Source organism: Spea bombifrons, chromosome 10 (genome assembly GCF_027358695.1).
Source record: "Spea bombifrons isolate aSpeBom1 chromosome 10, aSpeBom1.2.pri, whole genome shotgun sequence".
Taxonomy (NCBI): Eukaryota; Metazoa; Chordata; class Amphibia; order Anura; family Pelobatidae; genus Spea; species Spea bombifrons.
Window position 1 is genome coordinate 4,963,644 of NC_071096.1, and position 13,460 is coordinate 4,977,103.

Here is a 13,460-nt window from a genome sequence, read left to right on the forward strand (position 1 = left end):
AGAGGATGGATTCCATGTCTGTGAATTAACCATGCGCTATAAAGAGCGGCTCCTGCACGCTGCATACATTAATGAGGTTGCATTCTTTATCTCCTCCTGTAGGTGGCGCAACTTCACCTATTGTTTCCAATTCTAACCCAATGAAGTTATCGTATATCGCAGAGAGCCGCGTTTACGAAGAGGTGACCGCCGGGCTGCGAAAACATTTATTTACCGAGATATTCCGAGGCTTCATACGATTCACTCTCCGAGTTTCACCCCGAAACAGTAAAAGTTCTGACATGTTTAAATAGGATCCGCACGATTATTCCTCCCCAATAAGTTATAATGTATTTCAGGGTCTCCTAGATATGCACCGGTGCTAATTTAATACCCCTTTGGGTATATTTAGGGCACCATCATCTCAATAGCGTGAGTGTGCGTGCGTTGGGGGTTCTTCTGAAGTCTTGATTTGGTCAGACACTCGTTTTACGTCGGTGGTAGGCTTTGGGTCATTTTATTTGAGAAAACCCTCTTTATAGACAGGAGTGGGGGGTGTTTTGAGGAGGATATTGGGATCTACCACTTCTGCTGGAAGACTACTCCAGATATCCTCCGACATCTGAACTAGCTAGCTTGGCAAACCCGGCAAATGCTGGTGGGCTGGTGGCGCCCTTAACTTTACTACCCCTCCAGCGGTGGATGGGGGGCAGATTGGGTGCCTCAGCATGTGGCCGCTGGCCATGTGCTGCTTGAATGTAGGAGTGTAGCTTGCAGGCGAGTACATGGAGCCGGTGGCGACGTGGATGCCATTTAGTAGCCAAGTGCCAGGGCCGAGTTCTTCCTCTGACCGTCTAGTTTAGGAATATGGACGGCAAATTCATAAATCTGAGCAGCTCACGGTTTAGTGAACTGACCCCAATTTCTGCCCCAGGGGTGACCGCTGCGTCCCTCAGCCATGGAAGCCACATGATGGGGGGGGGGGTAGAAGAATGAAGGTCAGAATCCGTAAAGGAATGTGGATTCTAGAGCTCTGGGAAAGTTCTTTTGATGGTTGACTTACCCCTGTGACATATAATTGATGCGTTTGACCTTTGGGGGGGTCACCCAGCCCCTGCTTGAGTTCAGATCTCTTTCATGTCAGGAGCCTCTTGTGTCTGAAGGCATTTCAGGGGGGATTATCTCGGTCCCTTTCATGTAATTCTCTCCTGTTTCCTTCTAGCGGGGGCCAAGGATACAATATCTGCCCCGATACCCCACGCTCTTTGGGGGGGCATTAATAATGAGAAAAATATCGTAAAAGTGCTCTGTTTTATGCCCCTCACTGTATTATGATTGCTTTTTATTTTAACAATTCCAGGTTTATTAACTCTTTTCTCAACGTACTTTTATTATTATTTAAAACATCGATGAACATTCTGAGCATTAGCAGAGAATTTAAATCCCTCCAGGGTAAAACCTGGGGGGCTACTAATTAAAAGCAGGATAACGACAACTAAGAACCGTCCGCAGAGTCAGGACAGTTGGCAGCTAAGGTTTGACTAGAGCCCTGGCGAATAGATAAAGCCATCAGAAGTTTCCCTCGCCCCCCCCCCCTTGCACCACGACCCGTGAAATTACTAAACGCAGAACAATCACAGAAGCCACCGAAGCAGCGGAACGGATCCTAAAACAACAACTTAACCCCCGACTTCCAGACTCTCGTTTCATTTACCTGACGGGCGCCTTCAGAGCCAAATGACCCGCACGGTATCGGCCCTCGCGCTCTCTAATATGTTAAAGACGTTAGCTATTTGTTACTAGAAGTTACGGTACCGGCCCGTTCACGGAATCCGCATTTTCAACCCAAAAGTTAATCGTCGTTAGTGTGAGGGAGAGGGACGCTATGAGTTGAAAGTAGATGTGGCTGAGACTCAACCAGAAAGGGACAGATGTGGCCCCCATGCTCAGGGTACCCACACAGAGCACCGACCTCGCTGAAGAAGGTCCCAGAGAGGCCAAAACGTACGCCGTGGGTATTATTAGTCAGTCTCTGTTGAGGGTCATCGTAAGGCCACAGAGGAACACTGGGACCCAATCTTCTTCTTCTAGGGCCACACTCTCCATGGGATATGTAGCCCCTTCCCATACCTGCCAACTTCTACCCCCGGTTAATTGGGACGGAGCTCGGGAGGTAGAGTTCACGCGCACAACACTAAAGTCAGGACTGCAGGATTGTGATCCGGCTTTTATGGGACAGAGGTAGAGCTTGGAGTGACAGCGGGATAGACTGGCAAAATCAGGACTGTCCTGCACAGAGCGGGACAGCTGGGAGGGTCAGATCTTCTTGGTCTCCCCCACTAAAGGAGGAGAGACTGTGGGGGCCAAAAGGTTAACCCGTATCCCCCACCAAAAGCAGAGTCTTCCGGCTGATGGAGTTTAAAGAAGAGATGGGAAGTTCAAGGTTAATACCCATCACTGCAGCAGCTCTCATCACACCTAGCACCGCTAACCCCTTGGCTCCGCTTAACTAAGCCGTACAAAGAACGGGAAGCGACCGGGAAGCACCGCTGCCATCTGTACTGGAGGATCATGGGGAATCGAGGCAAGTTGGCACTCAGTGCCCCTGCTATATCATTAAAGGAGGCAGATGTGGAAGCCGGACTGGATTGACTTATACGTTTGTCCCAGACGTGTCAGCTACCCTCTAAATAAACATGTGTTTCTTCAAAGGCTTCAGAATCCATCATGCGGACAGCGAGGACATGCGTAGCCCCCTTTGAAGTCAGCGTTCCAGGGTCTAATCATGTGAAGAGACCCCAGACCCGTGTAACAATGTATCCGTGTCTCCTTACGCAACAAACAATCAGCTCCTATTTTCTGACTACTTCTTGTTTATTGATGCGTTGTTGGAAGTGCAGATCCTTGTTCCCCAGGGAGGGGTAATTTATGTTCGCATGTACCCTGCATGTACCCCGTTCCTGTAACCAACGCAGAGATCTGTATTCCGCCCGCATTCAGCGTTATTTTGAAATCTGTATACAGCGCTGGGGGTTATATTACTGTATACAGCACTGGGGGTTATATTACTGTATACAGCGCTGGGGGTTATATTACTGTATACAGCGCTGGGGGTTATATTACTGTATACAGTGCTGGGGGTTATATTACTGTATACAGCGCTGGGGGTTATTACTGTATACAGCGCTGGGGGTTATATTACTGTATACAGCGCTGGGGGTTATATTACTGTATACAGCGCTGGGGGGTTATATTACTGTATACAGTGCTGGGGGGTTATATTACTGTATACAGCGCTGGGGGTTATATTACTGTATACAGCGCTGGGGGTTATATTACTGTATACAACACTGGGGGTTATATTATTGTATACAGCACTGGGGGTTATTACTGCATACAGTGCTGGAGGTATTACTGTATACAGCGCTGGGGGTTATATTACTGTATACAGCGCTGGGGGTTATTACTGTATACAGCGCTGGGGATTATATTACTGTATACAGCGCTGAGGAAGTTATTACTGTATACAGCACTGGGGGTTATTACTGCATACAGTGCTGGGGGTATTAATGTATACAGCACTGGGGTTTATGCCAAGGATTTTTTCTCATAGGTCTTCCCCTTTAAACTTCACTTTATTATAATCATTGAACACCTTTATTTTTTATAATCATCACATGCACAATATATATAATGACGGAGCGGTAGCAGCACACAGCTCGTATATATATAATTTATACAAATTATGTTGCAGGGAGCTCTCCCCCTCTCTCTATATAATTGGCAGACTCTGCATGATATATACTTATGAATTACAAATGAGCTGCATTGTGCAAAAACAGTTATTAAATCCTTATGTTATGTCTCCGTTCCTCTGCTTATTTTATTACCATCTGCATCTACACTCGGTGATGTCATGCAGTGATGTCATCGATTACAATCACAATGCGACAAGCAGACTTTTATATAAAAGTAAACAACCTTGTAGATTTTTTTTTTTACCTGCTTACGGACGTCGTGCTGTTGGTATGACGAGTTCTTTAATAAGAATTTGATCCGATCACCTTATCGCAGCTCATAAATGTTCTTCCTCCATCCGTAATAAATGTTAGCATTTAGAACAAGTGTAAAGGTTACAACATGACATTTATTTCACGCTTTGAGGCACTTCTGAGACGGCACTCTCTTTGCCAAGGGTGGGATAGGCAACATATATACGGCTGAGGCATCCGTCAGTCTCGGACAATCGGCGCAGTTTTAAACACGCATGGGACATGCATACGGCTCCTGAATCTAAGACGAGACCGACGACGGATTAAGCTTTGAGTCGTTACAGCAGGAGAAACGGGTCTGATAACCCAGATCTATCCTTAAACGCCCCAGCTCCTGCATAGTACAAGGTCAGCCCCAGCGCGCTTCGCTTCTCCCGTAAGAAAGGCTTCAAAGCATTGATAAAAGTTCTGCGATGACATTCAAGAAGCTGTTATGCGGGGCCACGTTACGTCTTCTCGCGGGCTTCTGCCCTTCAGAAGGATATCACAAACTTTAAATAGTAAACTCTCACCTTAGTGAATACGCCCCACTGTCTACCGGGGGAAACAACGGAAGCTGAATGGAACGTAGAGATGTCTAGACCATCTGTTCCATAGAGCTTGCAATCGGTTTCATAGGGGTTGCTCGGAAAGATCACCTTTCTAATAGCTCTGCTCAAGGAGAAAGCTATTGTTTTGAGTCATGCACCTTTATTTTTTATTGATTCACGAGACAAGCGGAGAAGACAAGGATCGTGTCTGGGAAAGACACTTTGATGACACATATTTTGATTTAATGAGGTTCCTCGCGGGTTGTAGAGCTTTAAAGGAATGCAATAATCCAAGGCATCTGACAGCGAACAAAAATAATACTCCTTCCGACGCTATTCTATTCCACGATCAACCAGAGCCGTGGCGGTTTAATATTCAGACTGTTTTAGAAGCGTTTATATCTGCATTTCTGGGTCCTTAATCTCAGCCCCGGCATCTCCGTGCCAGGCTCAGGTGGCGGAACCCTCAGAGTCTCCGAGAGACGCGGAGACGTAGAAGAACACTTCTTCTTTTGTCTGCCAGGAATTGAAATGTAAATTATTTTCCAGGCGCCCACAATGCATTCCGAGCGGGCAGCCAAGTCTCGTGTTCCTCACCGACTTCATTTGTTTGTCTTTTGAGAATTTCTTGCTGATTAAATGCGAGCCGAGAGACTCTCTCACCGCCAAACCTCACATCTGCTCCCCCTGTAACTGTGTCAAAAGGCGTTTTGCAGCTCGGAGAGGGTAGGATGTTTGGGCAAAGCTTAATAATGAAAAAGGGAAAGAAAGGTACAAGAACATAGATGCTCCTCTGCCAGAAAGACTACAATACAACCCAACAACATGTTCCAAAGGAGAATGTTCTGAACATCAACCAAAAAAAAACAAGTTTCAAAAATAAAACCCAAAAATTGAATAAATACAGAGATTTTCAGATTGTTCGGAGACAGGAATGGATATCTTCTTGCTGGATGTCGGTCACCTCATCTGAGTGGAATAAGAGTTTAGAATGTCTCCAGGAAAGCAAAGGGGTGCTGTGTGACCATTTCAATGAAATAATTATAAAAAAAAAAAGTATTTTGAAAACTTTCTTTAGTTTTTAAGAAAATGGTTTTCTGTGGTGCATAGAAATGGTGGAGAATGAAAAAAGAGAAAGGATGGAATGGAGCTTCCAAGGAGAGAAGGAAGGGTAGCAGGTTGAGTTGACTGACAGAGAGGACAGAATGGAAGGGGACTCATAAAAATGGAGGATTGGGTCGGAGAGAAGGGATATGATGAAAGAATGGGTGAGAGAGAAGGGGTAGGATTGAGTGAAAAAGAATGAGTCTGAGAGAAAGGTTAAGAGGAATGATCTGGTAAGGGTGAAAGAACAATTGAGAATGAACAGACAATGAAGAGGTACTAGAACTTTCCTGATTGGATGTTGGATTTCATCACTTTTGTTTGTTTTGAGGATGAAGCTTTGAGATCTCAGTTCAAAAGTTTCAGTTCTCGAAAATCCTCCAAAGGACCAGATCTCAAAGACACATCTGTGTGAAATCAGTATCTCTGTCATGCTCTGGAGTTGCTGATTGGTTGTTAAGGCAGCCTTTGCAGGGGTACAGAATGTAAACGGTGAGATAACTTTAGGATATTAATAGACTTGTGCATTCATCTTCGGGCGAACATGGAAACAAACACGAAGAGTGCGTTTTCGTGTTCGTTCCGAAGACACGCCGAAGAGAAGACGGCGGCGGTAAAACGTAGGCGAAGACGAAGACACACACCACGAAGATCTTCGTGATTGTCTTCGTCTACCATTCCCCCCCTGCAACTTACCCAGCAGATCCCACTGGTCTCCCTGATCTATCAGTTAATAAATGATAGAACAGGGAGACCAGCGGGATCTGCCGAACAATTACGGCACCAGGAGTATAACAGTCTGTACGAGCGACCCTATTGGTCGCCAGCAGGGGGCTCGTCTGCCATCAACCAATGGCAGACGAACCCCCTGCTGACGACCAATAGAGTTGCTCACACGGACATTTAAACCCGAGCACGAAGAATGTCCGCGAATATTCGCCCGAAGAGAAGACAGAACCAGGCGAATATTCGCGGAATCCGAAGTTTTTTTTTTTGCCGAAGACGAGCACGAAGACGAACACGAAGAGCCCCCTGGTGCCCAAGTCTAGATATTAACCCCATGACATGCCAGGCACGTCATTGGTCCTTAACTGTATGTTTTTCCGTGACGTGCCTGGCACATCAAAGGTCGTTAAGGGGTTACATTTTTGAGGCTAACTCTGCTACATTTAACTATCAATCTCTGCTTCTTTAATGTAATATTACCCATTGATTTAACCATTCTTTACAATGATTAAAGGGACAAAAAGGTTATAGGTATTTGGAATAAATGAATGCAGTTCACACTTTTAACACATTCTAAACGGAGCGGATGTTTTCCAGCTAGCTAGAGGAATTTTCCTGGGCATATTTTCCGTTCTTTTAAGCCTACGAACATCTTTCTATGTACACGAAAGTTTCACCGCTAGCTATTCCGTTATTCTCACCTTTTCTGAAACGCAACCATTCTATAAAGAATAAATACACCGAGAATGAACTAGGGTGGCTAGGAGTAGTAAGAGTTGCTGTTAAGCCACAGGTTTGCTACATCGCTGATCACGTAATGGTTTTATGATGGACACGTAGCATTACACTGCCGTTTGGGCTGTAACAATGTTTTTAAAGAATATGAATATGTTGAATAAGACATTTTTCTTGACATTTCTTAAGCTGGATTTTTAATCGTTTCCACGGATACAGTTTCTGGGCTCATGCGCGGGATGTATTCAGGGGACATTGTTCAACGGAAATGGAAGACTTCCACACAATCGGCCGCTGTAAAGAAACTCTTTGGTACCAGATTCCACAATACCGAGCACAGTGTTGGCTTATGGTAATTTTCCGAACGCTGAGCCGTTATTAATCACGATGTCTGAAGGGAATGAAAAGGTTTACACAATAGGCTGGTTAACCCTTACAGAACCAGCCGAATGCTGAAAACACTAAACGTATCACCATGAGTCTGGCTACAGTGAAGCAACCAAGAGCGGTTTTACTTTTAAAAGTAAACGAGACCGCTTTCTGCGCATGTGCACCATGGTCTCCATAAACCGCTGACTGGCGGTAAGTATATCCCGCGGCAGGAGATGTGTTAAAAAAACATCTCCTGCACTGGACCTAGCCGGGGTAACTGCATATGGGGGATTCCATGAAAATTTAAAAGGATGATGGCTGGAGTGTCTCTTTAAACATGAAGAATGATAGAGGGGTAACCAAGGCACTCTTGACATCTGACATGCAGAGGGTTAAACCTAGTTAGGGGATGATGTTTAACGTGACACATGTTCCCTGGCTGACAGTAACATGTTCCAGAACGCAGGGTCGCGTGAACATAAAGTCGGAACAATTAGAGGCAATTAACTCATCCAAGAATAATCCCAACGCCGGTCATTAATCTCTTCTCACCATAGACGGGTCTTCCGAGTTTAGCAGGGTGTGAGCCGAACTTGGTTTCCAGAGGAAAGGCAGGGCGCTGGGAGATGGATACATACAAAAAACTTTTATTATGGAGCCGAGGGAAAGGTAACATTTTAGGATTTGTTAGACGCTCCAAGGACAGCGATGTCTCGGGGGGGGGGCGGAGGTGTCACTCTTTGCTGCCTTTGGATTGATTGGCTGTCAGGGTATTGGTTACATGTTATATAATTAGAGATCTGCCAATTATATTCTTGATCCAAAACCCACCTTGTCTTGATCAGTGTTCAGTTGAAATAACCGAGCTGCCTTAAAGTTGGCTTAGTGCATTGAGTTAACAACTCACAAGTCGAGCTGAACTTTTTGAGTCCCCCTCCATAAGAAATGCGTAATCAAAGAGATAATAAAACGACTTGTTCTACATCAGTCTTTATTTTATAATATTATTTCGTGAATGTGGTTCCTGGATCTCGAGGAAGGTCTTCCATCATGTAATTGGATTGTGAAGACAAGACGTCTGCCTTGATCCGTACAATGTGATTGATCATTCCATTCTCACCTTGCGAGCGTTGTCTTGGGTCAAGGCACTATGTTGTACGTTGTCTTTCTCTGTCAGCCGCAAGGGACTATGGAGTACGAAGTTTAACAAGAAGCCCCCGGAGGATCATTTCAGAGAATCGGAATCATTCTTGGTGTCCAGAAGCAACAAACACACAAACTTAACCCAAAAAGTAAAGTATCACAGTTTAACCTGTAATAAGTAACAGAATTCACACAATTGATTATTGGAAACGTATTAACAATATCACGGCTTGCATAAATCTCGAGTCTCCAAAGTGCCCGCAGGTGTTGGTTTTCTACTCTGGAGCTCTGAGTCCACTTCAGAAGATTATCTTCCGTTACGTTTGAACAGTTGACTTAAAAGGACACAATACGCAAAATAAGACAGGTAGATAAATAAAGGCATCTTACCTTAATATACGCTAGACAACAACACACAAATATAACACACATCACAATCGCCGGCCTGTCTCACTTTACCCCAGAACTCACTGCTGGAGCCTAACTGGGCTGTCGGTGCAAAGATACATTGTAACAACCGCATGAGAACATGAAGGGCTATAAGACATGGGCTTCCATAGACCATCAGAGCGAGAGAGAAGGCACTGGGTGTTCGGGTGGACGTCACGTTCTTTCGTTTCTCTGATGGTTGGTAGAAGACCCAGCAGTCGCCGATCATTCGGTTAAAGGCTGTATACGGTAAAAGGACTGTTACCAGGAACAGATGACATTTGGAACTCAAAGCTCCTGAGGCTGACGAGAATCCCTACGGGAAACCATGTCCACAGAAAGCCGACCAGCGGAGGTCGTCTATCCCAGCTCTAGGCTTACAGCGTGTGCTTCTTCTCCAGACTTCATTCCATCAGCTCCCTTCTCCATACATATAAAGATACATTAAACTCCATTTCCCGCAAACACTGCCGCGCTATGAATATTTACAGGTCAAAACGCATTTTGTACAAATCCTGAATATCGAAGGGAAACTGTAACCGAGCTTTCAAAACGGTGTTTGGTCTTCTCTGCCTTTTCTCCCGATATCCACAATCTTCTGACATTTAACGTGAAGATTATCGAAACGGTGAGAGACGGGGGCAGCAGTCCGGCCAAGAGACAACTATACGGGAGACGTTGAGAACGCGTAAGAATGTAACTGCTTGGGTCATCGTCATCACAATTAGAACTTCTTTTGTTCTCATCTTCATAATAAATAATAGCGATAAATAGAACAACTCGTCTCTTCTACGACTGGAAAGGAACTGCCCAAAGCAGGTTTTACTGGCTATATAAAAACTGTATATATCAGAAGACTGCAATCCCACCCAATACAAAAAAACTTGGGAGCTACATAGTTTTCTAAAGATTATTGTCCCCTAACATGATCCGGGGCGCGCTTCTCTTCAGCTAGCTTATGTCTGACTTTATCATTTTGATTTGGGAGGTTCCCATCGTCAGGTGATGTAAATATTCGCAGAGAAAACCTCAACTGTTATGAATCATTTCTCAGTGCTTCGTTTATCAAACAGTGACCCCGGTTGGAGACCAACGGTTGATCGTTTAGACTTTCTCTCCTCCACGAGTCTCAATCTTATCAGAGCAAATATAAATATGTTCTGGAAACATAAGTTATCTTGCGAGTGAGTAAAAAGAGACAAAGTGTGGGAAACCAATGGAAACGAAAACAAGAGTCAAGAACATTCCTACAAAAATATACCTCTGGAATCTATAAAAAATATAAGTACTTTTCTGCAAGTATCAAACCCACGGGACCAAACCCTGATCCGTATCGTGCTCAGTCTACATTCAGGCAATGGCTCGATGGACCATCTGTTTCGTTGTGAGTGTGAGTAGCCAAGGGCTCCAGTTCCGTGGCAGGTTGGGAATCACCTTGCAGCGGGGCAGTTTGTAAGTGTTGTGCGGGGCTGATGGAGCCTCCTGTGCTGGATGGTGTTACCAGAGAGTTGTCCATGCTTGAGACGCTGACGGACCGGGAGCGATAGGGCGGTAGCTCGGTTTGGCTTGGAGTTTCCGTGTCCGAGGGGTAAGGAGGCGGTGGCAGTGAAAACCATGGTGGACGGGAACTGGAAAAAGATATATGTTTGTGTTATTGTGACGTGTCATATCCCCCCAGTCTTTATGTGTTGCCGCTGACTAGACCTGTTGTAGGCTCAAGCCCTATCCCTATCTTGGCCCAGCTTGCCAGGAGAGAACGGTGAGTCTGATGACCCCCTAACCTTCCATCTTTGTGTCTAGCAGGGAGAAAACCCTTCATATCAGGCAGATGAGTCCAACATTTATCTCAGGCTGCTCCAGTCCTTTGAAACCCTCTATCTCTACATCAGGCTCTCTCATAGCTTACACACCTTTAAGAAACCAGCCCTTGATTTTGGGCTGTTACAAAGTTTTATTCAGGTACACTTTCCCCGGTTCCTCACAGGGGTCTGATGGGAACACCATACCACGTTGTCTTATAGGCAACAAGGATGTCAACCTGGTGTCACCTCTTCTGAAAATCATCACCTTGCTTCTGCCCGTTTCAAATAAATCTAAAAAAGCTACTCTATCAAACCTCAGTACTTGAATCGCTCGTAGGTGCCCTACTTCACCATTTCCAATCTTGATGATAACAGACGGGTAGTTTGTGTACTATTTGTGAGTCTATGTTGTGCAACCTCCTCCAACCCAGACACAAACACAAACACACTCACTCACCTGTTTTCCTGCACTGCTTCACTATACGAAGGAGGAGATTCAATGTTCACTGGCTGCTGGAAGCCCTCGTTAGGCATGTACGGGATCTCATTGTTGACGTTGTAGGTAACGCGACATTGATGAGGATGGTCCAACACCACCAGCCTGGAGAGGAGCAGAGGATGCTGGAGCCGGTGCACAGGGAGGCTCATCAGATTGGTGCGCTTTCTCTGATGGTGAAGGACTAGAGCCAGCAGTCCTACCACCAGCACGAAGATGACCGAGCTGCCGATGATGGTATAGGTAATGCTGGGGTAATAGAGTAGCTGGTTCTCCGATGACACGTACTTCTGTTCGCTACCTGCTTCTGCGAAGAGATAAAGGACAAATACAATGTACTTATACTTGATGGACGTGGACATCGAGTGGTGCCAAAGCATTAAACAACACTAAGAATAAGTTTAGTCATTTTATTTGTATCCATCCACACCAGGAAAGACACAAATGGAGCTTTGATGTCTATTCTTCCATAGAGCTGTCCCCTAAGGGGTGTATTACTGTCTAAACTCCCCATAATAGAGAATATGTTAAGGACACGGGGTCAGGATTCACAGAAAAGAAAAAAAAAAGATGAGAAAAACAGCTTTAACAGAATCCGTGATTTTGATCTATTAAAGGATCCCCCAGAGTTTGGCTGCGTTTCTGACTCATGACAGTGAATCTGTTATAAGGCAGTCTGCCAGGCGCTGAATTAAGGTCACGAGCTGCGGAAAAGAAAGCGCGCTTGTACGCAGATTCCCCCAGAATTTTATGCTGTGACATTTACATACGAGGACACCGAATAATCGTTACCTGCCTCCCTTAGCTTATAAAACAAGTTTAAACTTTTGATCTCGGATACCTATTAGCCAGAATCAAATATGTGTACACACACACACACACACACGCACACACACGCTAACACCAAGACAGAGTGTGTATTTCAGGTATAAATGCCAGAAAAGCAGGAATCGCTTTAATTGTAAGAAGAATCAAAGTACGTCTTGTGTTACAGACATATACAGTGTTTTGGAGGACAAACGTAAACGAAGAAACCACAGACGATCCAGCGCATTGCCTGGAGACGATAGCTACGCACCGCGCCATTGTTGGGAAATGCCTACCGAGTCGTTCGAAGTCTTAAGAGTATTGCACATGCTAAGAAAATCTTCTTTTACATTTGGCTACAAAAGGCGACAGCAGCGTTTGTTTCCATTTGTCCACTTTTACTCCTCGGCGGAAGACGTGACAGTCACTTAAAACGCTGCTCGGAATCTCTCTCGGAGGACGCGGCGCCATCTGCTCGGTGACACGGTGACATTTCGCCGACATGATGAAGTCAGACTTCTAATCCCAAATTTCCAAAGCAATAAAATGAAACCGAAATGGAAGTAATCTTACGGTAAAGCAGATAAGTGGGGCTGAGATATCGTTACATTGATGCGAAGTGGAAGACGTGGTCGGACCTCGTCTCTTTGGCCACTGACAGGGGAACGCTGGGACTTATCTGCTCTTGGGCTCGTTGACTTGAAACATTGTAGCAATTTTCCTCTTTTATTTATTTTTAATTATTGTCTTTATTATTTTGCTTCTAAAGATCAGATGCTTTAACGATCCCCGGGAGGATCCATCACAATAAGATAGAAGACACCTTTTGTTGACCTTCTAAGCTCCCCGACGTATCTCCTTTACAAACGCATTAAAAGAATATCGGTTCCTTCTATAAGGTTATGGATGAGGTGGGCAACTTGCGTTAAATCTTGGGGTTCAAGATTTTCCTTTGGGAACCCATGGAGTCATCTGAGTAAGCCGCTAGCCCTTGAGCCCTCATTATTAAGGCTTATGGGTCCATGTATTTCAGCGGATATGTCCATTTTTACTGGGTCAGAAGAATATTATTACCCTACGAGGGTCGATTAAGCTAGGATTGATGGGTCGCTATATAACACGTTTTTTTTTTATTGCGACTAAAATATATAAGAAACTGAACAATGGCACATTGCTAACAAAAGGTGTAAAAATATACCAACAGCTCATATTCTATATATATCTTTATTCACACATGGAATGGTTGATACAAAATAACACAGTTTGCTAATCCACTCTTCAAATT

The 13,460-nt window shown here is 44.8% G+C and overlaps 1 protein-coding gene across 2 annotated transcripts in view; it reads right to left on the reverse strand.

Moving 5' to 3' along the window:
- Positions 1 to 9,857: 9,857 nt before the first annotated feature.
- The window catches only part of LDLRAD3 (low density lipoprotein receptor class A domain containing 3), a 49,856-nt gene continuing 46,253 nt past the window's right edge, over positions 9,858 to 13,460 (reverse strand). For both annotated transcript variants that reach the window (XM_053449597.1, XM_053449596.1), the window contains 2 exons: positions 11,330 to 11,675; positions 9,858 to 10,698 (listed from right to left, as the gene is read on the reverse strand). In XM_053449597.1, the coding sequence (XP_053305572.1) occupies positions 10,410 to 10,698; positions 11,330 to 11,675 (635 nt within the window). In that variant the 3' untranslated portion in view covers positions 9,858 to 10,409. The remainder of the gene's footprint in view (positions 10,699 to 11,329; positions 11,676 to 13,460) is intronic.